The 26888-nt window shown below is 40.5% G+C and overlaps 1 protein-coding gene across 1 annotated transcript; it reads left to right on the forward strand.

Moving 5' to 3' along the window:
• Nucleotides 1-1488: 1488 nt before the first annotated feature.
• Nucleotides 1489-22252, forward strand: c17h11orf58 (chromosome 17 C11orf58 homolog). Its single transcript, XM_048545979.1, has 5 exons — nt 1489-1670; nt 4785-4874; nt 13046-13106; nt 14026-14135; nt 20600-22252. Exons 1-5 carry the CDS (start codon nt 1566-1568, stop codon nt 20810-20812), a joined length of 579 nt encoding a protein of 192 aa, XP_048401936.1. The 5' UTR covers nt 1489-1565; the 3' UTR covers nt 20813-22252.
• Nucleotides 22253-26888: the final 4636 nt, after the last annotated feature.

Below are 26888 nucleotides of genomic sequence, written 5' to 3' on the forward strand. Positions count from 1 at the left end.
CCCTCCCTACCTAGTCCTTAGAATATACATGGATAGTTCCACAATTCTAATAAGCTTTAGGTTGCAAAAATATTTGGTAACAGACAGTGGGGGCAGCATGGTCACCCAGTGGTTAGCACTGCTGCCTCACAGCGCCAGGGACCTGAGTTCAATTCCACCCTCAGGCGACTGCATGCAGTTTGCACATTCTCCCTGTGTCCGCTCTGGTTTCCTCCCGCAGTCCAAAGATGTGCAGCATACATGAATTGGCCATGCTAAATTGCCCATAGTGTCGAGGGATGTTTGGGTTAGATATGGGAAATGCAAGGATAGAGGAAATTGGTCTGGTTGGGATGCTCTTTGGAGTGGCAATACGGACATGTTGGGCTGAATGGCCTGTTTCCCCACTGCAGGGATTCAATGACAAAATCATTTAATTTGGAAATGCGTGAGACCTGCAGGGCTGTATTTTAACAAAAGTCAGCAGCTTCAGTTGAGGAAAGGAAAAATACCATATATATGGCACTTCAAAAAAATCACACAACTCCAAAAACAATGTTGATGCACAGGTAAAACAAAAGTGTTAGCATTTCGGATTGAAGCTCTTCCTCAGATTAAAGCCGTCAACTTCTGCTTACCATGCAGATTTATAAAACTTTCACTTTCCCTTTTAATTAGTTTCATGCTTTATTTTTGATATAATTCATAACTTTATTGTAATTTTACAATCTGGGTCATAAAATTAACGCCAACAGCAACCTAAAATTTATCTATTTATAATTCTTAAAATGTCAGCATCAGTGATGAACGCAGCAGGTTCATTGCCCTTGAACTGGCTGCCAATGTATATTTGCAGGAATTGAGTCAACCATTGGGCCTGAAGTCACAAATCAGATGTGGACACTTTTTTTCTAATGAGCCAGTTGAATATTTGTGACGCTGTGGTGTTTTAATAATTACTTTTGATGTCAACTTTTCATCATATTTTTAAAATTATTTTAACTAACTGCTGCAATGAGATTTGCATTATGTCGCTGTGGCAACATGACTGCTCCAAACCTTACAGCGTCCACTATAGCCTTACAAAAGGTCTCCAGGTGTTTCAAAGTGGATAGTTGGCAGCATACTTGGGGTCTTCTGGAACTGTGAGCACCACAAGGTATAACATTGTCTCATTCGAAAGCTGACAATGAAGTGGTCATTTTAAATTGTGAAGTTGATTGGAAATTACTTATGTTTTAGATTAACTACAACCAATAAACCTGCTCAGTCTGGGGTGATGGGGACTATTTAAGCAGTCGCCTTCCTATTAGTTACTCCCTTGCAATCCACCAGTAACCTCATTGCTTAGCAATGTAACTTTTTTTTGCACAACAGCGGGCAGAAAATAGAGCCGCTGCGGGTAGTGCATCTCGGGAATTGTAGTACAGGAGAGGCGGTTTCGCTCGGGTTGTGCGAGGAGAGGGACTACAGCCCCCAGGGTGCGGCGCGACGGGGCGCGTGTGCGCGCGCGCGCTGGGAAGGCGGGTCGCGGCTGCGGGCCTTCCATACGGGTCCCTCAGACGGGGGACGGGAGCAGTATCGTGATGAGCTGGGCGGACGGTGAGAAGGCGAGGGGCCGCCCTCAGAACCAGGCCGAGCCCGAGCTTGAGTCTGAGCCGCACGGTGCCAAGAGACCCGCTTCACCCAACGTAATATACCTTTCTGTGCCTCGCGGGGCTGCGGTTTAGATGAGCCCGGGGTTGGGGTAGGGGCCTGAGGCCTGTGTTCTCAGGTCGGCCGCGGGGGCTGTAATCCTGGGGACCTCACACCGGCACCGGGTGTCCATCGCCCCTTCACACGGGTCGCTGAGGGATGTCGTGACTCAGGGTCTTTCCACCCAGATCCTGGAACTTGAAAAGAAAATCTCCACCACCTAAGTTAAAAGCAGGATAGTCTCCACCCGTCCTCCCCCCATCTTTACTTGCTACAAGAGATAACAGGGTGTAGAGCTGGATGAACACAGCAGGCCAAGCAGCACCAGAGGAGCAGGAAAGCTGACATTTCGGTCCTGGACCCTTGATTTTCTGAAGAAGGGTCTAGGCCCGAAACGTCAGCTTTCCTGCTCCTCTGGTACTGCTTGCCCTGCTGTGTTCATCCAGCTCTACACCCTGTTATCGCAGATTCTCCAGCATCGGCAGTTCCTATCTACTGTCTCTTTACCTGTTACATCTAGTCCTCCTTATATGAATGTAACAGATAGGAGCAACGTGAGACCATCTAGCCCTACGAACCTACTTTGGCGTTCATCTCGATTGTGGCTGAATATCTGCTTCAATACAAATTTTCCTGTGTCGTTCCAATACCCTTTGATAGCTTAAGTCTCTAGAAACACATCAGTTTCTTATCTTGAGTTCACTCAAATGATTATGGCTGTGCAACCCTGCAGGGAAAGGACTCCAAGGATTAACCATTCTCTGTGAGGAAATTCTACCATATCTCAACCCCTAACTAGCCCACCTTTCATTCTGAGATAGTGGCCCCTGGATCTAGACCACCAGCCAGAATAAACAGCCTCTCTCTATCTACTCTGTTAAGTCCCATTAGAATTTTGTAAGCTATAGTGAGGTCATCCCTTATTTCCCTAAACTCCAGAGAATTTAGACCCAGAGTCATCAGTCTCGAATCGGCTGAATTGAATCCATTGCAGGCATCAGTTCAGCAAATCTTTGTGTGCCTTCTGTGACAAGTATCTCCATCCTTAAGTAAGGAGATCAGTACTCTTAGTGCAGTCCACCAAGGTTCTCTTTAATTACAGTAAGATCCCTTTACTATCGGTTATCTTCAACCTGGCTTCACAAGATCTGTTGTGGCTCATGATAGTTTGTATGGGACTTGAGTGCTATATGACATTGCAAATCTAGCTGAACACTGCTATGTTTATCTTGCCTTCCTCTTCCCCCATGCATTTGTTTCATTTATTGCGATATTATTCAAGTTTTTTTTGCCCGTGCCTCATTTGATGAAATAGCCATTTATTCCTTGCCGTCTGTTCAGAGACTACTTGGCTACGCAGCTTGATTGACGTTGATGTGTACATCAAGTTGTGCAATTTTAAATTGAGATCACCAGTGGCAAATTGCCTTCTGTGCTGTGAACAGTTCGCTGAATGACAGCTGGAAGTAGGCACAGTGTACTTTGTTCTCTCCCAAAACATAATGACATGGTAAAGTTATAGCATTTTTGACCAAGCTGCTGATGCCAAGTTCTGTCAACTGGTGTGATTCAGATACATTTGACAATTAAACATGTTTTTCCGTGACACTGATCTCGGTAAGGTTTCAAGACACCTGTTTTATAAGGATGGGTGTTTTCTATAAAGTGCTTTTACAAAATTAAGTGTGTTTCTTTAAGACTATAGCCGAATCATTGAAGGAATGTTAGATTTTAATTAGCAGTTTAAAACTACTAAACCTTAACACTTAAATTTACGTAACTTGAAGTTTTTGTTTGAAATTTGTAAGAAAACATATTTTTGGTCACTTTTGTGTCAATGGAAAATGGCTGGTAGAATATATATGCATGTGTGCGAGTGGTAAATGATGATGTGGATTTCATTTGCTGACATCACAAGGTTGTGTGTGAACGGAATTGTATGAAAGGCACATTTTGTGTTAAGAATTATTTGGAACAGCAAGTGTAACTGCTGCAAGAAATTGTCTAGTTGCTCATTTAGCAAATTACCGTGGAATCCCTACAGTGTGTAAACAGGCCCTTTGGCCCATCAAGTCCACACTGACCCTCTGAGCATCCCACCCAGACCCATTCCCGTACCCTTTCCCTGTAACCCACCTAATCTACACATTTTAAAATAAATGGTGTAGCATATGCCAGATATACAGCTATTAACTTGAATGTATTCTAACAGTGAGATTTAAAAATATAAGATGTACATTTGGTAGAAAGAAGAATTATGCCTTTCGACAGATCCAGATATTACTGCAGGAATTACTTTTTATTTGTTCAAGAAATATGGTCATTGCTGGCTAGGCCATCATTTATTGTCTGCCCCTAAATGCCCAGATGACAGTTAAAAGTTGACCACATTGTTGTGGGTCTGGAGTCACATGCAGGCCAGACCAGATAAGGAGGGTAGATTTCCTCCTCTAAGGGATGTTAGTGAACTAGATGTTCTTTTCTGATAACAGCAGTGGTTTCTTGGGGATCACGAGATTTTTTTAAATTTCAGATTATTTTTGAATTCAAATTCCACCATCTGCCATAAAAGGAGTTTAATACAGGTACTCAGAACAATATCTGGGTCTCAGGATTAATAGTACAGTAATAATACCATGAAGCATAGGAGCAGAAATTAGGCTGTTTGGCCCTTCGAATCTGCTCTGCCATTCAATCATGGCTGTTAGGGTTGAGAAACATATTCTCCCGCTTTCTCCACGTAACCCTTGACCTCCTTGACAATCAAGAACCTATTTATCTTAAATATATTCAATGATCTAGCCTCCAGCTTTCTGTGGCAATGAATTCCGTAGATTCACCACTGTCTGGTTGAAGAAGTTTCTCCTTCTCTCCATTCTAAAGGGTCTTGCCTTTACTCTGAGGGCACAGCCTTAGGACCCAGTCTTTCCTGCCAATGGAAATGTCTTCCCAATATCCATTGTGCACAGGCCGTTCACAAGGCCATTGCCTCCGTCTCAGATGTTCAGTCACCAACGTTGCAGTTGCAGTAACACCATCACGAAAAGTGATTACTCATACCTGAGTGAGTTTGTGTTTTTTGCTCCAGTGTTTATTACTTTCTTTTGCAGTATAAAGGATGCAGCACAAACTGGGAATCAGCTGACTTGGGTGATGATGAGAGGAAATTAAAATTCTTAAGACTAATGGGAGCTGGGAAGGTAAGCTGGAAGCATGTTTCTGTATTCTATTCTAATGCTGCTTGGGAAAAGAAGATGTCAATTTGCCTTTCAAATTACACTTTCCAAAGCCATCACAGTATTTTGTTCACCATTTCAAGAAAGTTCTGGTTGGAATTGTTTAAGCTACGCAGAATTTACGTTCAAATACCAATAAGATAGCAGTCAATTGCACCTTTGCTTAATAGGTTTGAACTACATTCCAGATGTGGTATTGAACAAATGCTGCATTGTCAGGGGTACAATCCTTTAGAGGAGATGTTAAAAAAAGGCCCATTCTGCTTTTTCAGGTGAAAGGTAGAGATTCCATGGAACAGTTTGAAGAAGAGGAGCTCAGTTCTCCTGGCCAACACTCCTCCATTTAAACACAGCCACCAAAAACAGCTTAATTGTTTGTGTGTCCATACTGTAGGCACTGACTGCCTGCATCATAAGTGAATACGTCTTAGAATTAATTAATTGACTGAAGTGCTTTGGAACATCCAGGGGATGTGATGAGGTATGACATAACTGTAAGTTTGTTTATTCTTTACTCTCCACCTAATTTGTACATGTTTAACTGGTGCAACAGTTCCAAAACGTTTCACACTTCAGCTTGATGAGAAGACTGTCTAATGTAATATAGGTAAATTTGAGGTAGAAAGAGAGTTTGGTTGAAACTGAGTCCATGATGAACAAAGTTTTGGATGGGCTGTGCAAGAGATGGCACCTTAACAGGTTGGACAGATTGTCCCTGAACAGAGCTGGGATTGTATAGCATTTTGCTATTGCTGTTATGCAAGCTTTAAACTATCTCTGCTACAGTATGCAAACCAGGAGCAAATATTGGAGAATGAAATACAAGGATGCGTAAAATAATTAAAGAAATGGATAGTACTGGATTAGAGTATAGTAATCCATCAATGGTTGGAGTCTGAGTAAGGGAGAAATCAAAGCATTCTAAGTCAGTGTAACACTGCATGTATGTGACTGCACAGAGTATAGCAAATAAGATTGGTGCATTACAGTTACATGTTGCTATGGAATCATATTTTGGCGATAACGGAGACCTGGCTGAAGCAAAAGTTAACACTGGATGTTAAATATTCATGGTTACAAGGTACTCGGGGAAGGTGGTAGTGTATACTTCTCATCAGTTTTTACCATAGATAAAGACTGAGGAGAGTATTGAAGAAAGGAAGAATGTTCAAGGAAGGAATTGATATTTAGCTAGATCTTTGATCATTTACATATTTCATTAAGTATATGTTTTCCTATAGTGATCAGTTTTATCAGTGCAGTTCTCAATGGGTATTTTAATCCAATATTGCTGTGAAAAACATCCACAATTTCTGTTTTACTGGAAACAAGAGTTTGTGCTGTTAAGGTAATTGAAACTTACCTTCTGTTCTTTTGCTTCCCAAATGAAAGTACTTTTAAAGACCTTGCTAAAGTTCATGTGGACAATGTCTTTGCACTGCTGTCATCAATATTCTTGCCACCTCTTCAAAACAAAAACACTCAAATTTGAGAGACATGATTTCACACACAAAACCATGCTGACTAACCCTGATCAGTTCTTGTCCTTGCACATGCATGTAGATCCTGTTTCTCAGAATCCCCTCCAACAGCTTACCCACCACTGATATAAGGCTCACTGATCTGTGGTTCCCTGGCTTTTCCTTGCAGCCTTCCTTAAATAATGGCACAACATTAGCCACCACCTAATCTTCTGGAACCTCACCTGTGGCAGTCAATGATACAGATATCTCTAGTAGAGGCCCCACAATTTCTCCCTTAGCTGCCTACAATGTCCTGAGATGTACATGATCATGTTCCAGCTATTTATCTACCTTCGTGTTGTAAGACCTGCAGTACCTCCGGTTCTTTAATATAAGCTCTTTTCAAGACTTCACTATTTATTTACATGAGTTACCTAGCTTCCAAGTCTTTATCTATGGCAAAAACTGATGAGAAATATTCATTTAGGATCTCGCCTATCTCCTGTGGCTCCACACAGATGACCTTGTTGATCTTTAAGGGGCCCTATTCTCTCCCTAGTTTTGCCTTTAATGTACACTTGTAGAATCTTTTCAGATTTTCTAACCTATCTGCCAAAGCTTTCATGTCCCAATTTTGCCCCCCCCACCCCGATTTCCTCCTTAAGTGTACTCCTGTACCCACTATACTCAAGGGATTCACCCAATCCCAGCTATCTGAACCTGACATTTGCCTCCTTTGTATTCACCAAAGCCACAATATCTCTAATTCCTTAGTCCTGCCAGCCTTGCCCTTCACTTTAACAGAAACATGCTGGCCATGAACTCTCCTTGTCTCACTTTTGAAAGCCTTCCACCTGCCAGACATTCCTTTACCTGCTAATAGCCTCCCCAATCAATTTTTGAAAGTTCCTGCCTAATACCATTTAGAATTGGCTTTGCCCCAATTTAACTTGTGGGCCAGTCCTTTTCCATAACTATTTTAAAACTAATACAGTTATAGCCCTGTCCCCAAAGTGCTCCCCACTAACACCTCAGTCACTTGCCCTGCCACATTTCCCAAGAGGAGGTCAAGTTTTGGCCCTTCTGTAGTAGGGTCATCTTCATGTTGATTGAGAAATTTTTCATCTTCATCCAAGCCCTTCACACTGTAGCAGCTCCAGTCTGTTTGGAAAGTTAAAATCCTCGATTACAACCCTGCTATTCTTACAGCTAAATGCAATTTACATTGAAAATAGCCAGACAAGTCCATAGCCTTGCTTAAACAATAAATTGGCAAATAGCCACCAGGATTTACTCGCTAATCAGCCACTCCTGTTAGTCTAACTCGCATTCTGAGCTGTTACATCTGGTCCATTTCCATCCTCTTCTGGGCCTGTGAAAATAGTAAGGGAAACAAGATGTAGAAATGCCTGCCTGCCTCACATCCCTCAACTACCAGCATTTTATTCTTGAGCCATCATTCTGTGCTAGAAGCACTCTAGACCAATCCTGCATCAAGAACCCCATTTAACCATCTTACTTAATTAGCAGCCCCATGGCTGCTACAGCACCAGGAAAGCTTGTTTTAACAAAACAAAAACCAAAAGAACTGTGGATGTTGTAAATCAGGAACCAAAACAGAAATTGCTGGAAAAGCTCAACAGGTCTGGCAGCATGTGTGAAGAACTGAGGAAAGGCCAAAGGACCTGAAACGTTAACTTTGATTTTCTCTTCACAGATGCTGCCAGACCTGCTGAGCTTTTCCAGCAATTCATGATTTTGTTAAGCTTAGGCCTGTCCCTCTTTTTGTTTTTTGCAACTGTTTCCCTACAGCTGATGTTGGACTGACCAGCCTGTAACTCCCTGGTTTATCCCTACAGTCATCCTTGAATAATGATACAGCATTAGCTGTCCTCCAGTCATCTGGTATTCCTCCAGTCATCTCGTATTCCTCTTGTGGCCAGAGAGGATTTGAAAATTAATATCGGAGTCTTTGTAGGCTTAGCCGTATCTGATTTTTAATAACAATCTAGATCTTGGAGGTAATGCGATAATTTCAAAGTTTTCAGGCAGTATAAAACTTGGACTCATCGTAAACTGTAAACGTGACTGTAGGACTTCAAAAAGATTGTTGACAAGTTGGGTGGAGTGGGCTGATAGGTGGCTGTTCAAGTTGTGAGAATGTGAGGTGATGTGTATTGGCAGAAAGAACATAGTGACAGTATGTTTTAAGGGTGCTATGGCTATGGAGGAGTGCAGAGTCCTGATGTATATGTGCATAAGTTATTAAAAGTGAGAGGACAGATGGAGCATAAAGTCCAAAGCTTTTTTAATAGGGACATAGAGCACAAGAGCAAAAGAAATATGCTGAGCATTGATTAGACACTGGTTAGACCTTAAGTGGAGTACAAGACCGTTCTGGAAAGGATGTGGATGTATTGATTGAGTGCAGATGAAGCTTACAAGAACGGATCCATGGATGATAAACTTCAGTTATCAATACAAATTGGAGAAGCATAGACAATTTCTTTGGAGAGGAGAAGATTTGATTAAAGTTTCAAAATCATAAGAGGTTTGAGCAGAGTAAGCAAGGAGAAACTGTTTTCACTTCACTTGTAAAAGGATCAAGAACATAAGGACACATTGACAGTTAAGTGCAAGAGAAGTAAACTCGACATGAAAATTCTTTTGTACAATGAGTGGTTATGATCTACAGATGGACATGTCACCTGCACATCTGCCAATGTGGTATACTGCATCCATTGTACCCGGTATGGCTTCTTCTACATTGGGGAAACCAAGCGGAGGCTTGGGGACCGCTTTGCAGAACACCTCCGCTCGGTTCGCAATAAACAACTGCACCTCCCAGTCGCAAACCATTTCCACTCCCCCTCCCATTCTTTAGATGACATGTCCATCATGGGCCTCCTGCAGTACCACAATGATGCCACCCAAAGGTTGCAGGAACAGCATCTCATATTCCGCTTGGGAACCCTGCAGCCCAATGGTACCAATGTGGACTTCACCAGCTTCAAAACCTCCCCTTCCCCCACCGCATCCCAAAACCAGCCCAGTTCGTCCCCTCCCCCCACTGCACCACACAACCAGCCCAGCTCTTCCCCTCCACCCACTGCATCCCAAAACCAGTCCAACCTGTCTCTGCCTCCCTAACCTGTTCTTCCTCTCACCCATCCCTTCCTCCCACCCCAAGCCGCACCTCCATCTCCTACCTACTAACCTCATCCCACCTCCTTGACCTGTCTGTCTTCCCTGGACTGACCTATCCCCTCCCTACCTCCCCACCTATACACTCTCCACCTATCTTCTTTTCTCTCCATCTTCGGTCCGCCTCCCCCTCTCTCCCTATTTATTCCAGAACCCTCACCCCATCCCCCTCTCTGATGAAGGGTCTAGGCCCGAAACGTCAGCTTTTGTGCTCCTGGGATGCTGCTGGGCCTGCTGTGTTCATCCAGCCTCACATTTTATTATCTTGGATTCTCCAGCATCTGCAGTTCCCATTATCAAATGTAAAGATGGCAATTTTAAAAGATGGATGACAACAAACTTGATCAGAGATGAATGTTAAATATTTTAAAATGCTTATCATTGTGAATTGACAGTTCAACATGATCAAGCTTTGAACTGACTTCCTTAAAGTGCTGAATTTGTACCATCCAGAAAGTCAATTGTATGGCATTAAATTTAGTCTGTAGAAATTGATATTGCAACACTAGGCGGTGCACTCCCTCGAAACCATCCTTTGCAATTTACTAGCATTGAAAATTAGCCATCTGGGTGATAGAGCGCTCTGGACAAGCCCACATATCATACACAGGGCTTCTTGCCAATTCTGGAAATTGCAATGGAGGTAGATACTAGATGATTAGACACACATGTGCCTGCTTATGTTTGTATTCAGTATTTTGTCTATACAGAAAGTCTGTAATGTGCATCAGAGGTTCAGTGTGCAGGACTGTCAGAGTGCCAGGGACCTGCACTGGATTCCAGCCTGTGGTAACTCTGTGGAGTTTGCATGTTCTCCCCACATCTGCGAGGCTTTCTCCTGCATGCTTTGATTTCCTCCTACAGTGCAAAGATGTGCAGGTTAGGTGCAGTAGCCATTCTAAATTGTCTGCAGTGTCTAGGTACGTGCAGTCTAGGTCGATTAATCGTGGTAGATGCAGGGTTACAGACATAGCGTGGCGTTGTGTTTAGGTAAGACCCTATTCAGAGGGTCACTGCAGAATCGCTGGGCTGAAAGGCTGCTTTCCAGAGAGTAGGGATTCTGTGAATTAGCTCTTTATCACATTTAACCAGTTTTACTCAGAGAAAATGAAGAATAGGAAGATTTGAGGATTTGCTGTCTTAAACAGAGATGTGACATTCTCATTTACTGTCAGTAGCCAAGTGAAAAATAATGCAGGTGAGGCAACTTAACAGGTGCTAATTTGTAGACTAAGAGTTTATTTGGTTTGCATCTAAGAGGTATGCTGGTTAGCTGGATGGGTTGTTTTGACGAGATGCTCAGGTGCCACATTAAGTGGCTACTATTATGAAGAGATGCCTTTGAAGCAGTAATAAATGAGATTTGTGAATTGAGCTCAGATGATTCTCTTACTGGTCACCTGCTATAGCAAAAGTAAAATATTTAAATTTTGATTCCAGACACTGATTTGATTGTGTCATTGTACATTTGCTTGTAGAGTTTCCAAGTGGTATCAGGAGTTGCTGCTTAAGTGTATGCTAATTTTTGTCTACATTGAGCAATGATAGCAATCTGTGTACTCAATACATTTTTCAGTGTTTAAAACAGATGCCCTGCTTTGCAATTTACTAGCATTGAAAATGAGTCTTCTGGGGAATAGAAAGATCGGGACAGATGCAGACATCATGCAGAGTTTCTTCTGAGCTGGTCTAGAACTGCTGAAAGTGCATTTGAATATTTTCTAATCAACCTGTTCAGACATGTCGTGATACATCTCTGGAGCAGAATGGGACTTGAACCTGAGTCTCCTGGCTCAAAGGTAGGGACCCTACCAGTGCACTCCAAGAGCTCTTGAATATGCACTTATAACCTTGACGAAGACCCTGCCCCTTCAGATCCATTTTTGCTGATGAACGTACTAAGTTGTTGTTCCACTTATTGGTAGCGTTCAGTGCATCCTAATTTAGGGTGACTTCAAATCGCAAACCATGTACCATCTCCTCAGAACAATTGTGTCTGAAAAGATCATACAGTTTTTGTATTGTAGAGCCGTGAGAAAGAAAATCTCTTGGATATGGAGAATATTTGAAGGCTAGCAGATGGGCTTAAATTTTTAGCATTTAGGAATATTTGGTGAACTGTTAGCCACTTCAACTCTTGAACTGACATTGCAGCTATTAATGGAGAGCGATTCTGGGAATGACATTCAATTTCCAGATGTTATCCTGCTTAGTTAGATGCTTCTGTAGTGTTTCAAGCCAAACTTTGGTGTTTATTTGACTCTGATTCCTTTCAAGGTTTTTAAAATCAATCGGTTAGGAACTTCACTGTTTCGTTTATCTTTTGGCTAAAATCTTGCATAACCGATAAAATACTCTTTTGTGAAAATGGCCATTCTGATCAGTTCACTGGATTTCAAACAAATGCACCTTGAACCTGTGCTCTTCAGGAGCCTTCCAGTTTGAGTAGTAACCACTTGGGTCAAAGAACCATCTTCATTTCAGAATGAAGTACAGATGGAGATATTGCACCTTGGTACTATTAAAGGTGTTTTGTAAACAAAAATGGTTCACATTGAACATAAATTATTTATGAATACTGCTGCCATGCTAATATAGAAATACACTAAAAGCAAGACATTTATTTATGTTCCTTCTCAATTCTTTAAGTTCTATTTTAGAGTTACCCTCTATCCCAGTCGGTCTGATGACTTGCTTTCCTTCAGAGCTTGTGCAGTCATTATACAATTTTGACTCCCTTTTACACACCATCTAACCGGGCGCAGTCAAACATCAGGAGAAATGGAATAATCCAGAAAGGAGATGTGCATAAGCTTAGAAAGAAAGACATATGTACTTGAAAGCATCATAAGGAGTTTTTTAAATGCTAACATTAAAACATATTGCACTTGCAAATAGCTTTTGAAATATAGTGTGTAACTGAGTGAATTTGAATTACCTGTTACCTTCAGATGCTATTTGGCAATTGTAAAAGAGTACAATATTTAATAAAGGAAAATTTCATGAATGTTAATGCAATATTTCAAGTATCAAGTTACAAAATGCAATGTACAAGGTTATAATTACAAATACTGTACCTGGAGCTTTTCATTTTACATATATAGTCTTGTATATTGCTCAGCATGTACCTACCTTAGTTGCACCCGGCAAACTGTGTGTTTCATTCCTGATCTCAGGTTAAACCATTAGTCAGGATAACTAACTCTGTGGCAAATGTTTATTTTACATTACAAAAACAAAAATTTTTGGAATGGCAGAGGATATTTGGGCATTCTTTTGTAACATCTGATGGAGATTGCTTCATAATTTTCTGTTGCTCAAGGAGAAACAGGTTTCACGCATAACTGGTACAATAAAATCTGATTCCAGAATTATAGGTGAATTTGTATATTGCTAATACTTTCCTGGAGTTGTTCTCTCCAAATCTGTTCAATGTAAAATGCCATGTCTGTTTTTTTTCTCCTTTAGAAAGATCATACCGGGCGCCCACATCCAGGAGACCATAAATCAACCTCATTGTTTAGGACAGGTGAGCAATAGAAAGGAATTTTGTTGAATTGTTGGCTAGTTTTATTAGAAGCTCCACTGAAATGTGCATTTACAATTCTTTCTGTAAGTTCTGTCACAGTTCTTTTTTTGTTGCTACGTGCCACCTTTTTTTAGTTTAAATACTTTTAGAAACAAACATCGACAATATTATGCAGGAGCCAGACAATCTTTCAGTTCCTCAGTTTGTTCTAAATGTGTTGAATTTCGAGTAAGGCTTTTTATAAATAGATATACATAAAAATCCATACAAAAGCCGTCATTATTTATGGAATCATTAAATCCACTTTTAAAAATGATGTGTAGCAGTTGACTAATTTTTTTTGCTGCTGTTTTTTTTGTAATGGGTATATTTCAGAACAATTAATTAAATTATTGCAAAAAAGTATTGGTTTATTAATTTCACATCTTGGTTGTTAGTCCAGTACCATGACCAGAAGTTATAAAATTTTATTTTAGCCATGAATATTAACATGTCAGAAATTTTGAGATTTTTATTTGGGCATGATGTACATATGGCTTGAAGCTACAAGACCAGGATTACTTAGCATTGTGATTGGCAATGGTAAGATTTAATGTTGGACACACAAGATAGGTTGAAGAATTATGCAGGATAAAGTTTGAAACTAATTACCCGTTATGTAAAGAATTTACATTAAGTATGGGTAAATGGCTTTGCTGTTCTATCCTAGTGATCATTTCTTTAAGGTAAGGAATTTTTTTAAACTCTTACCATGGAAGTGGGAGAAGGAATGGGGTTTTATTGGCTCCCTCCACAACAGACTGACTGCAGCATTTTCTTCTGCTTCCTGTACTTGTCCCATAAACGTAGTTTATCTAAATCAGTTCAAGGAATGGCTGAGATGACATTTTGAAGTGAAGGTATTTGGTTTTTGTTTTAGGTGATGAAGATAAGAAAATAAATGAAGAACTGGAACATCAATTTCATCAGAGCTTAGACAGTCAGCTATCAGGAAGGAACAGACGACACTGTGGATTAGGCTTCAGTGAGGTAAAGGAGATGCTGTTACCCGGGAAAAAAAATTCAACCTGTTTTCAAAACTGTTTGTCTGTCTTGACGCACACATGCTGCTTCATCCCCCAACAGTCCTCCATTGCTGCTGATGGAGAGAAAAATGAAGAAGGGAAGTAAAAATATGGAACTTTTTCTCCTTGATACCACAGGCTGTTGTTGCTTTGGCAATTGTAGCTGTAAGAGTGAGGTTGATTGCTTGTTATGAGCCTACTAGTTATCATGTAACTACTGCTGATTGCTGTTTTTGAAAAAAATCTCTCGCTAATATCCTTCAGCGAAAGAAATCTGTCATCCTAACCCTGGTCTAGCCTACATGTGAGTCTAGATCAACAGCAATATGGTTGACTCTTAAATGGCCTCTGGGTAATAAATGCTGACCTAGCCAGTGACAACCAAATTCATGTATGAATAATTTTAAACATTAAACTCCTCTTAGATAAGTTGAAATGAAATGGAGCTTTGTTGCAGATCAGCCTTAACTTAATTGATAGTGGAGTTACCTCAAAAGCCTGGATAACTGACACACACTCTTATTTATCAATTGAATCTGGTTCTCTAACTTTCCACTAGGAGAGATGAATGGGTCCTAAAATGACCTTCCATTGTCACCGCCGTGTGGAGAAACGATTAGCCTCAAATTGCTTTTCTCTACGTGAAATTTTTGAGTGGACCTCTGAGACATAATATGCAAGGGCATGTAGTTTCCAACTCTAGTTCCTGTTAGTATATTTTTACTTTGTAACGGTACACTAAAGTGTTTTGCACACGTACTAATAGCTATCTGGGGTGATAGTTCAGTATATGATTATAAACTCTTAAGCTTTGAGCAATTGTTGTAACTCTCACCTTATTCTGGGAGGCTAGACTAAAGAGCACTGACCTGTAGATCCAGTAGAGAGGCTACTTTGAGTGGCCCATAACATTTAAAGGGTAAGGAACGTGAAACAATGTGCACAAGGAATAGGGAGGCAGTTACTCCTCTTGAAACCTGACATGTACCAGATAAAGAGGTTTTCTTTTACTTGTGTTCAACAGTACCCAGGTTGCACTAATTTCATCTGCATATAGTATGCAGGTCCAACAAACAAATGGGTTATTAAAATTATATTGTGACAACGACTTAATGATTAAACTTGCACTAGATTGGTTTGCTGAGTTTCTTGCCTGTTTGTTAGAAACATTGGTTACTTAAATAGATTTCCACTTGAAAATCAGTGTCCAGGAAATTGGTTGGAATATTTTAAGGTGTAAATTTTGTTATATGCTGAATTTAAAAAAAAGAGGCAGTAAAATAATTTGCAAACAGCAAAGGTTTTTCTATGATTTAACGGATACAATGTGTTACCTGATATGTTTTTAAAGTGTACAGGATCAAATGTGAAGTTTGACCTTCATTGTTAACTAATCTTGGCTATACTGACATTACAGATGACCTTGGGCTAGGGATGGAGAGAATGTAGCACTCATGTCTCATGTGACCTGAATCTCTTGGAGGTGCCAAAGAGCTTTCTATTCGTGGGGTTGGCAGTCTGTCAGTATTTGGGTAGGATGGTATTGACAGTGGAGAAGTAAAGCCGCTGTATTCTAATTTGATTCACAAAGTGTAATCTAAGTTTCTCTTTACTGTGGCACTTTGGATTACCAGACTGTTTGTTTGTATAGACAGGTAAGAATCAACATCTGGAAGAAATGACAAACAAGTTTTTTTATTTGCTTTCTCATGGGGTGTATGCATCATTGATCAGGCCAGCACTTGTCTGTCCCTATTTCCCCTTGGCACTGGATGATTTGCCATCTCAGAGGGCAGTTAAGAGTAAAACCACACTGCTTGATATGGTCTGGCATGATATGTAGTCTTGCAAATCAGGTCAGGATTTATACATTTAATGGTAAAGATTTGGGAAGTGTTACTGAACAAAGAGACCTTGGACTGAAGTTCATAGTTCCATGAATGTGGAGTTGCAGGTAGACAGGGTAGTAAAAGAGGTATTTGGTATGCTTGCCTTTATTGATCAGTGCATCGAGTATAGGAATTAGAAGGTCATGTTGCAGCATTGATTAGGCTACTTATGGAATATTGTTACAGGGATAGTAGGAACTGCTGATGCTGGAGAATCTGAGATAACATGGTGTGAAGCTGGATGAACACAGCAGGCCGAGCAGGAAAGCTTGACATTTCGGGTCAAGACCCTTTGGAAATCAGAAGTTATGGAATATTGTGTTCAACTCTGATCTGCCTGCTATAGGAAAGAAACTTGTGAAACTTAATGAATCAGAAAAGATTTACATTGATGCTGCCAGGGTTTGAGCTATGCGGAAAGGCTGAATAGGCTGGGGATATCTTCCCTGGAGCAGAGGCTGAGGGGTGACCTTATTGAAGTTTATAAAATGAGGGGTGTGGGTAGGGTGAAAATTTGAGGCCTTTAACCCCAGGGTAGGGGAGCCCAAAACTAGACAACATGGGTTTAAGGTGAGAGGGGAAAGGTTTAAAAGGACTTCTTCGTGCAGAGGGTGGTGCGTGTATAGAACGAGCTGGCAGAGGAAGTAGTGGAGGTGGGTAGAATTACAGCATTTGAAAGGTTTGAATTTAAAAGGCATCTGGATGGGTGTACCAGTAGTAGGGGATATAGACCAAATGCTGGCAAAAGGGACTAGATTTATTTAAGATATCTGGCCAGAATGGATGAGTTGGACTGAATGTTCTGTTTCCATGTTGTACCTCTGTCTGACTGGGTAAGGATGGAAGATTTCCTTCCCTGAAGGACATTAATAAGCTAAAATTTTTATGAAAATTAATGGTGGGTTCATGGCCCCATTACTGAAACTAGCCTTGATTCCAGATTTGATAGTCACATTAAAGCAGCTGCCATGGTGGGCATTGAATCCTTGTCCCCAGAGCATGAACCTTGGCCTCTACATTACTAGTTCATTGTTTTTACTGCTTTACCACTGTCTCCCTCAATGTAATGATCTCTTGAATTCCTTTTTCTGAATTTTAAAATGGAAGTGCAAGAGTTTTCCTTGCGGTTCAACCTCTGCGAAAATATAGGAAATATACAAATATATCTTTTGAGATTAGCATTGAGATTATTCTTGTCTCATTCTCAAATGTTTACTCGTCTGACTTAAAAGCTTTGAGTATTCAAGGAGTGGATTGAGCTTTGGCTGAAGCAGCCACAGGCAAGAATTCATAGAATCCAAGATAACAAAGTGTGAAGCTGGATGAACACAGCAGGCCAAGCAGCATCTCAGGAACACAAAAGCTGACGTTTCGGGCCTGTCTGAGATGAAGGGTCGAGGCCTGAAACGTCAGCTTTTGTGCCCCTGAGATGCTGCTTGGCCTGCTGTGTTCGTCCAGCTTCACATTTTGTTATCTTGGATTCTCCAGCATCTGCAGTTCCCACTATCTCTGATCACAATTCATAGAATGCATCTGGGATGGTTTCCTGAAACAATGTGTTTTGGATCCAACCAGGGGTTAGGCTATTGTGATCTGGACATCTGTGATGAGACTGTTCCAAAACAATCTTACGATAAAAGGTCCCTAGAAAACAGTGGCCGTAGAATCCCCACAGTGCAGATAGAAGCTTTTTTGACCCTTCGAGTCTGCTCCACCTCCCCCACTCGAACCCACACACACACCCTGTCCCCACAATGAATCCACCTAACCTATACATCCCTGGAAACTATTGAGCAATTTTAATAAGGCCAGTCCATCTAACCTGTGCATTTTTGAACTGTGGGAGGAAACTCACCCAGACATACAGGGAGAATATGCAGTCTCCATAGTCAGTCACCCAAGGCTGGAATCGAACCCTATTCCCTGACGTTGAGGCATCAGTGCTCACCACCGTGCCACCATGCTGCCTTCAATGATATTGCCACTATGCCACCATTCCTTTGGCATGATATGGTGAATTCAGCATTCAGTTGCAGTGAAAAATTTGAGGTCAGAAACATTCTGCTGAACTTAAAATCCAGATAATTAGGTTGGGAAGAGGGCTGGAATGGACTTGAGTTTTTAATCAGTAATGGCAGTTAAGGAATGGTGGCAAAGATATATCCCATTGAGAGGGAAGTATTCTAGGAAGGGGATAAATAGAATATCTATTACTAGAGAAAAGTGCTAGCGAGTCTAATGGGGCTAAAGGTTGATATGCCCTTGAACCTGATGGGGTGTAAATTAAGTAGCTAAAACAATAGTGAATGCACTGGTAGTAGTTTTCCAAAGATCCGTACATTCTTAAGATGAAGAAAATCAGGTTATTTATAGGCCAATCAGCTTAGCACTTGTCATCAGGGAAATGCTTGACTCTTGTTAAAGAATTTCATGGCAGAGCATTCAGAAATGCATCACGTATCCGAGCAGGGTCAGCATGGTTTCATGAAGGGGAAACCAAGCCCAACAAACTTACTAAAATGCTTTGAGCAATGCTTTAACAAGCAATATAGGTGAAGGCGAACCAGTAGATGTAATGTAGTTTGGTATCAAAAGCCATTTGATGAGCAACATCTTTTCTTTGGAACAGCTGCAAGCATACACAGTGTGCCATCTTGCATTGCATTGACTTCGGATTTTCAAACTTTGCCGTCACGTGAGAAAGAAAGGGAGTTGAGGGGAAGTGGTTGATTGGGTATGATGCATATATTTACTTTAGACAGGAATCTATAATGGTTTGATAGTATGTTAGATCAGATAGAGGATTGTCTAATTAACATGAGACATTTGGGACAAAGGGAGCATTTGTAGGATGGTGAATTGTAAATAGTGAAATACCACAGGTTTCAATTGCTGGGGCCTTTATTAGTTAGTATATATTGACCTGGATAATGGAAGTGAATGTACCATTGCCAAATTTGCAAATGACAAAAAATAGGTGGAGAGGTAAGTGCTGAGGATGACATGAAGAGTCCATGATGGAATTAGACAGGTAAAGTGGGTGGGCAAAATCTTGGCAGCTGGAATATAATTTATTATTCACAGGAGGAAGGTGTCACTAAGTCCAGCTTTTATTGCCCATCCATGATGTGAGAAAGCGAGGTTGGCAGAGGAATAGAAGAGCTGAATATTATTTAATATTTAACCGGCGAGAGACTGCTGTAGGCTGCAGCACAGAGGGATTTGGGGATCTTTGTGCATGAATCACAAAGCTAGCGTCCTTGTTCTTTGGTTACGAGGGAAGGCAAATGGAATGTTGGCCTTTCATTCAAAGGGAACGAAATATAAAAATAGGGTAATCTTGCTAAAACGGTACAAGACACTGATCAGATCAGTCTATTTATCAAAGGAAAGATTGGATACAAAATTGCCTTGATCTTATAAAGTGATTGAGGATTTTTTTTTCCCTGACCAGATGCCTGTAACCCGTTGTGTCCTGCAACGATCAGTGCTGGGACCTCTGGTTGATTTGATCAATAAGTTTGCAGACAACACACAAAGGTGATAGAGTTGTGGATAGTGAGGAAAGTTGTTAAAGGATACTGCAGGATATAGATCAGTTGGAAAGCTGGATGGAGAAGTAGCAGATGGAGTTTAATCCAGACAAGTGTGTTTTAATACATTTTGGAAGATCAAATGCAAGATGAGTGTATGCAGTTAATGGCTGGACCCTTAGGAACATTGGTATACAGAGGGATCTTGGGGTGCAAGTGCATTACCCCCTAAAAGTAGCAACACAGGTAAATAAGATGGTAAAGGCGGCCCATGAAATGCTTGCCTTCCACAGTCGGGGTATTGTGTATAAAAGTTGGCAAGTCATAATCCAGTTGTATTAAACTTTGGTTTGGCCATGTTTGGAGTTTTACATGCTGTTCAGGAAGGATGTGGAGGATTTAGAGAGGATGCAAAAGAGGTTTACCAGAATGTTACCTGGATTGTAGTGTATTAGTTAAAAGGAGAGGTTGAACAAATGGTGATTGTTTTCACTAGAGCACCAGAGGCTGAGTGGCAGCCTGAAAGACTATAAAGTTGGGATGCATGAAGAGGGCAGGCAGTCAGCATCTTTTTATCTCCTCCTCCCTCCCCCCCCCCCCCCCCCCCCCCCCCCCCCGGCCTTCCCCGGAGCGGAAATGTCAAATACCAGGGGGCATAGGTTCAAGATGAGAGGGAAAACTTTTTAAGGGAGATGTGCAAGGTAAGTGTTTTACAGGGGCTGATAGGTACCTGAATTGTGCTGCCAGGAGAGGTGGTAGAAGTGGATATGGTAGCAAGGTTTAAGAGGCATTTAGGCAGACATATAAACAAGCTGGGAATAGAGAGATGCCCATGTGCAGGCAAATGATTAGTTTAGAATGGTGTTTGGGTGGGCACAGACATGGTGAGACAAAGGGCCTGTTCCTGTGCTGTACTGCTATGTTCATCAATTACTTAGAACTTCAAACATTTAGTTTCTCTCAAATATTATCCAAGTATAATCTAAAATTTCCCCTTCATTTTGCAGCCAGAGGTAGAAGAACCAGATGTGCAGCAAATTAGTGCTGCAGATTCAGCAATCAACAGCTTGAATGATTCTGAAGACAGAAGTCACTCAAAAGATTCTTTGAACAGCAAGAAATCTAGTGGTGAGGAGCATCAGTCAGAAAATGCACATGCAAAAAAACAGGACATGAAAAGCAGTTATAAAATGATGTTTGTAAAGTCTTCTACAAACTAACTCAATCTCTTAACACAACCTTCTGTTTATTATTCTAGATAGTACAATTAAAATGCATTTTTACTGACTATCAATTGCATTGGCTTTACTTTCCAGTTCATCATACATGACTTGATCTCTTATCTGCAAAATTGTGTTCCCATGTTCTATTTTGTAAGTTGTTTTTTATTTTGAAAATGACACTCATTTTTTTCATTTTGTTTTTATAGTTGTGTTTTCCAAAGTTTTATGCTCATGTTTTGAGTTCCAAGTGTATAACGTTTAAATGGAGATGCGATACTTCTAATGACTGTAATTTATAAATGCATATCATTTGTGCAATTTTTTTTAGGTGAGTAATATCCGAGACATGGAAGTTAATCCAATTTAAACAGAGGAGATTAGTTAAAACTCAAAAGAATTTTTAGCTGTTCATATACTGTATATAAATAAAACTTGGGGGAGTGGGTCAGAAATCAGTCACAGGTTACACTATTGTCACATTTGCTCTAAAGGAATTTTTGGCATGTATAAATATTGGATCATTGTCAGGTGGTTGCAGTTTATCAGTGAGAAATTCCAATACAAAACAAAGTTTTAAAAAGAGTCAAATACTGCAGAATGTATCAGAAGTCATTTTTTCTCTTTAATGTTATAATTGTTCAATCTTAACTCGGGTGGGGGGGGAATATACTGTTTTCTATGATCCTGGAATTGAAACACTGCAACGGGCTTCTGTTTGTGGCACCATTTATAATCCTCCAAAATAGCTGTTGTTGGGAGCCAGGAACTTGTGGTTTAGAATCTGGTAGTATACTGCCAGTGTTGTTAGAGCAGTGGGCAGCTTTTACATTATAGGATTGCTTTGACCTTTCATTTGATTGGGTTGGTAAATGATTCACATTTCATTGCAATATTTCTGATCACTTTGTAGCCATTTGGTGAAGTTACTAGCATACAGGGAAATACATAATAACAGATTTAATGGCCCAGATTATAAACTAGTGATTGTGAAACTCTGCATTTTCTGTCATTAAAGGTTGGGTCAAATATAAGACTAGAGTCCACACATGAAGTTAAACATGGAAATGTAGGACCTGTTGTCATGATTTTGCATTTCTGTACACTGAAAGCTGTCCCTAAACTACTATCTGTCAAAAGTCTACAGAGTGATGAGACCCTCTTTTTAGGCTCTTAGTCTTGCTGCAAAGTCCTTTAGCAACTGTACTTTGTTGAATGAGGATGCATAGGTTTTAATGTTGTACTAAGTTCATAACTACTGCTGAATGGCCTCACTGGTCGAGAGTAATTTTGAATGTCAAATTTCTTCCACAATGGTAAGAAATTGCACATTTTTAAATTTGAGCAGTTTTAATATTTTCTTCAACTTTAATTGCATGTGCATGTCATGATCATGTGCTTTATTATCTTGTATTAAAAAATAAAACTACAATGGAGGGACTTAGTGGTTTTTACTTCCTGGTTTGTCGTATGGAAGAATATTTTAATGTAATAAGCACCTTGCCCTACTTAATGGTATTTCTGCTGCTGCCTTGAGGTCTCCTTGACGCAGTGTAAGATTGAATCTGATATTCGGAAAGGGGTGTCCACATGCTGTTCTTTGAGGTTCAGGTTAATGTGAAAGGAATTTGAAAATGAGCTGGAGGATCCCAATTATTTTCTTTGCTGTTCCCCATCACATGAATGGTATGCACAAGCACTATTCGTAAAATCCTTTTCAATTGAAAAGTTGCACTAACCTGTGAAAATCAACTTAGTCAATAACAAGTAACATCCATCATTTAGAAGTCTTCCTGCTTTGATTTTCACTTATTTCTTACCTCTAAATTTCGTTTACAGTGTTAGATTTTCATCGTTGATGTTAAGGTTTTAAAAAAACTCAATAGTAGATCAATTTATCACACTGCTTCAGATAGCTCAACTTAAAGACTTTCAGGAGTCAAATTGAAGAAAAAGTGTATTTTCCTTCTCAAGAACCCAGATAGAATCTATGTGCAGGAATAACTTGCTGAAGTATGGTCAAGAGCCATCGCATAGGCTCGTGTAACAAAACGGGCGTGAAGGTCTGAATGACCTACTCGATTTGTTGTGTTTCTATCAATTACATTACCTAGGTCGTAGATTCATTACCTTAGAAAAACTCAAATTTGTTAAATACCCTTTACCTTTATGAAAAGCTCATAATGAATTTTGTTCTGCATAATTCTTCAAGTTTTCCCACCACTGATGTTAAACTGGCTGGCCTGTAATTGTTGGAATTACTCTTGCATTCTTTTTTGATAAGGTTATGTAATTCATCAACTTCCATTCTTACTACCCTCAGCATCCTTGAAGTCCTGTCATCCAGTTGCCCACAGCATCTTTGCATATAGCATGTAGCCCTGTTGATTTATCAAATTCAAGTTCAGCCAATATTTGCACACCACCTCTTCAATTTTTATTCCATCCACTAGTTTAACTATCCCCTCTTTCACTGACTTCGGCAGCAACTTCTTCCTTAATCAGAATGAATGTAAAGTTCTCATTCAGTATCTCAGTTGCACCCTTAACCCCTATATTTAGATTTCCCTGTTTAGTCCTTAATCACTTCTACACTTGCCCTCAATGCTCCTTTACCATTTATATGTCTGTATGAAAGTTCTAAATTCCCTTCTATATTAACTTCCAGTCTCTAACTTTTTGTTTCTGAATTCTAATTTCCCCTCTGAACATTGTGCATTCGGTCATGTTTGCATGTATATTCTCTGTCTAATATCTGTCATATGTACTCACTCTCTTTCAGCTTCATCTCATTTTCTGTCAGAGGAGTTCTGACTTTGGCCTTTCACCCAATCCACCAATCTTTGTATTCTGGTTACTTAGGGACAGATTTGTTTTTAACACACTGAAATTGGTTCTTCTCTGCTTTTGCTGTAGATTGTTCCTGGTCTATTTCCATAGCTAAACTAAATCTTGTGATGTTTTGATTAATGTTCTGTACAAGTTACCCTGTGACACCATCATAGAATCCCTACAGTGTGGAAACAGGCCCTTTGGCCCAACAAGTCCACGCCAAACCTCAGAGCATCCCACCCAGACCCATCCCCCTATGACCCACCTAATCTACACATCCCTGAACACTATAGACAATTTTGCATGGCCAGTCCACCTGACCTGCACATCTTTGGACTGTGGGAGGAAACCCACACAGACAGACACCCAAGGCTGGAATTGAATCTAGGTCCCTAGTGCTGTTGAGGCGGTAGTGCTTAACTACTGAGCCACCCCAAACAAAATCAGCTTGACACTTGGAAGTTCAGAAGATATTTACCAGATATTGCTAGCACTGGAGGGTTTGCATTATCAGGATAGGCCTGGACTTTTCTCACTGGAGCATTGACAATTGAGGGGTGACCATTTATAGGTTTATAAAGTCATGACAGGCATAGATAAGGTGAAGAGGTTGGCTGAGTTCAAAACTAAAGGACATAAAAGTGAGAGATGTAACAGGGACCTAAGCGACAACTTTTTCGTTCAGGGGGCAGTTTGTGTGGAATGATTTTCCAGAGGAAGTGGTGGATGCAGGTACAGTTCCAACATTTAAAAGACATTTGGATAAATGCATAAATCGGAAAGATTTAAAGGGAAAAGAGCCAAAAGCAGGCAAGTAGGACTAGTTTAATTTGGGAAACTTGATGAATTTGACCAAAGGGTCTACTTCCATGATGTATGACTGACTATAACCAGAAATCAGCCTCGCTTCATCGTTAGGTAAGAATTGCATTAATAATAAAATGCACCAGGTCACATTTCAGAAGTTTTCTTTGTGCATTTTACACTATTACTATGTTCTGATTCATATTAAAATAATTAATTCCCTATTACCACCACTCTAATTCTAACCATTCTGTACAAATTTGGTTTTTCCACTAAATGATGGTTTAGGGAATAATCTCTTGCTTTTTTAAGAAAAAAAAAATCTAGTTAAATTGATTCTGCCTTGACCCTGTCTAGGACATTGTGTCTCTGGCACTAAAATGTTTTATAATTATTATTTCTGCACCCTCTTCTTAGTATTTAAAAATGTTTAGTACCCACAATTCCTTTCTTGAGATGGGTTTCTTTATTAGAGCACAGGATTGGATTCCTTATGGTTGTTCATAACTTGCAGATTACTAATGTTATCTTAATATTTAAATGGGGAGACGGGGGTAAGTCATTCACCACAGAATGTCTTGACTTTGACCTAGTCAGCAGTATTGATATGGCTGGTCCATTTCAGTTTCTGATGGATGGCAATCGTCAAGATGTTCATAGTTGAAACTTCAGCAATAGTAATTTTATTGAACGTTAGTGGGGGTTAATTGATTCTTCTTGGATATGGTCATTTCTTGACATTTCTGTAAGGTGAACATTACTTATCAGGTAACAGCTCAGACCCATATGTTGTGCTGTTCTAACTGCATCTGGATGTGAATTGCTTCAAATTTACGAGGAGTCACAATTAGAACTGAATGCTGATCAATCATCAGCAAACCTATTCACTTCTGATACTTTGAGAGGGTCATTGATGAAACAACTGAAGATAGTTGGGCCCAAGACACTACTCTGAGGAACTTCTGTGATGTCCTATGGCTGAGATGATCAACTCCATCAGCACAACCATCTTCCTTTGTGTTAGGTATGACTCCACCTAGTTAAGAGCTTTTCCCCTGATTGCCACTGACACTGGCTTTGCTCGTGCTCCTTCATCCCATACTTGGTAAAATGCTGTCTCGATGTCAAGGGCAGTCACTCTTGCTTCACCCCTGGAGTTCAGCTATTTTGTCTTTGTTTGGACAAAGGCTGTAATGAAATCAGAAGCTGAGTGGTCCTGGCAAAAAAAAACTCAAACTCTCTATCATTGAACAAGTGTTTTTTTTGTTTGTAAGTGCTGTTTGATCGTAGATGAACCTTTTCATTGCTTTACTGATAATCAAGAGTAGCTCTTGATAGTAATGGTCTTGGGTGGATTTGCTCTTTCTTTGGGCAGTGCATACCTAAGCATTTTTCTACATTGTTGGTTGGATGTCAGTGTTGTAGCTGAATTGGAACAACCTAGCTACGGGTGTGACTAGCTTTGGAGCACACGTCTTCAATATTACTGCTGCTATGCTGTCGGTGCACATTAGCCTTTATGTTATCCAGTGTCTTCACCTATATTTTTGATATTATGTGGAATGAAATGAGTTGGTTGAAGACTGACATCAATGATGCCAGTAGTCTTAGGAGGAAGTTGAAAGGGCCCTCTTGTGGTGCAGTAGTGTCGTCCCTGGACGTCCAGGTTCAAATCTTACCTGCTCTAAAAGTCTGTAATAATATCTCTAAACAGGTTGAGTAGAAAAATAAGTTAACAAAAAAAAAGCCAGAGGTGCTGAGATGGATCATTTACATAGACATTCTGTCCGAAGATAGTTGCAAACGTGTCAGTAGGATTTTTTTTTGCACTGATGAGCTGGTTTCCCCATCTTTAAGGACAGGGGCATTATTTTGTTACTTAATTGTTCACCATTATTCATGACTAAAAAACAGGGGTGCAGGGCTTAAATCTGATCTGTTGGTTGTGGGATCACAAAAGCCCAGTTCGTCTCCTCCACCCACTGCACCACACAACCAGCCCAGCTCTTCCCCTCCACCCACTGCATCCCAAAACCAGTCCAGCCTGTCTCTGCCTCCCTAACCTGTTCTTCGTCTCACCCATCCCTTCCTCCCACCCCAAGCCGCACCTCCATCTCCTACCTACTAACCTCATCCCACCTCCTTGACCTGTCCGTTTTCCCTGGACTGACCTATCCCCTCCCCACCTATCTTCTTTTCTCTCCATCTTCGGTCCGCCTCCCCCTCTCTCCCTATTTATTCCAGAACCCTCACCCCATCCCCCTCTCTGATGAAAGGTCTAGGCCCGAAACGTCAGCTTTTGTGCTCCTGAGATACTGCTTGGCCTGCTGTGTTCATCCAGCCTCACACTTTATTATCTTACATTAGCCAGGGTATCTGTTTTATGGGTCCGGTGAAGTCACCACCTCACCCCTAATTACAAGTTATATTTTGAGTAATT

Source organism: Stegostoma tigrinum, chromosome 17 (assembly GCF_030684315.1).
Source record: "Stegostoma tigrinum isolate sSteTig4 chromosome 17, sSteTig4.hap1, whole genome shotgun sequence".
NCBI lineage: Eukaryota > Metazoa > Chordata > Chondrichthyes > Orectolobiformes > Stegostomatidae > Stegostoma > Stegostoma tigrinum.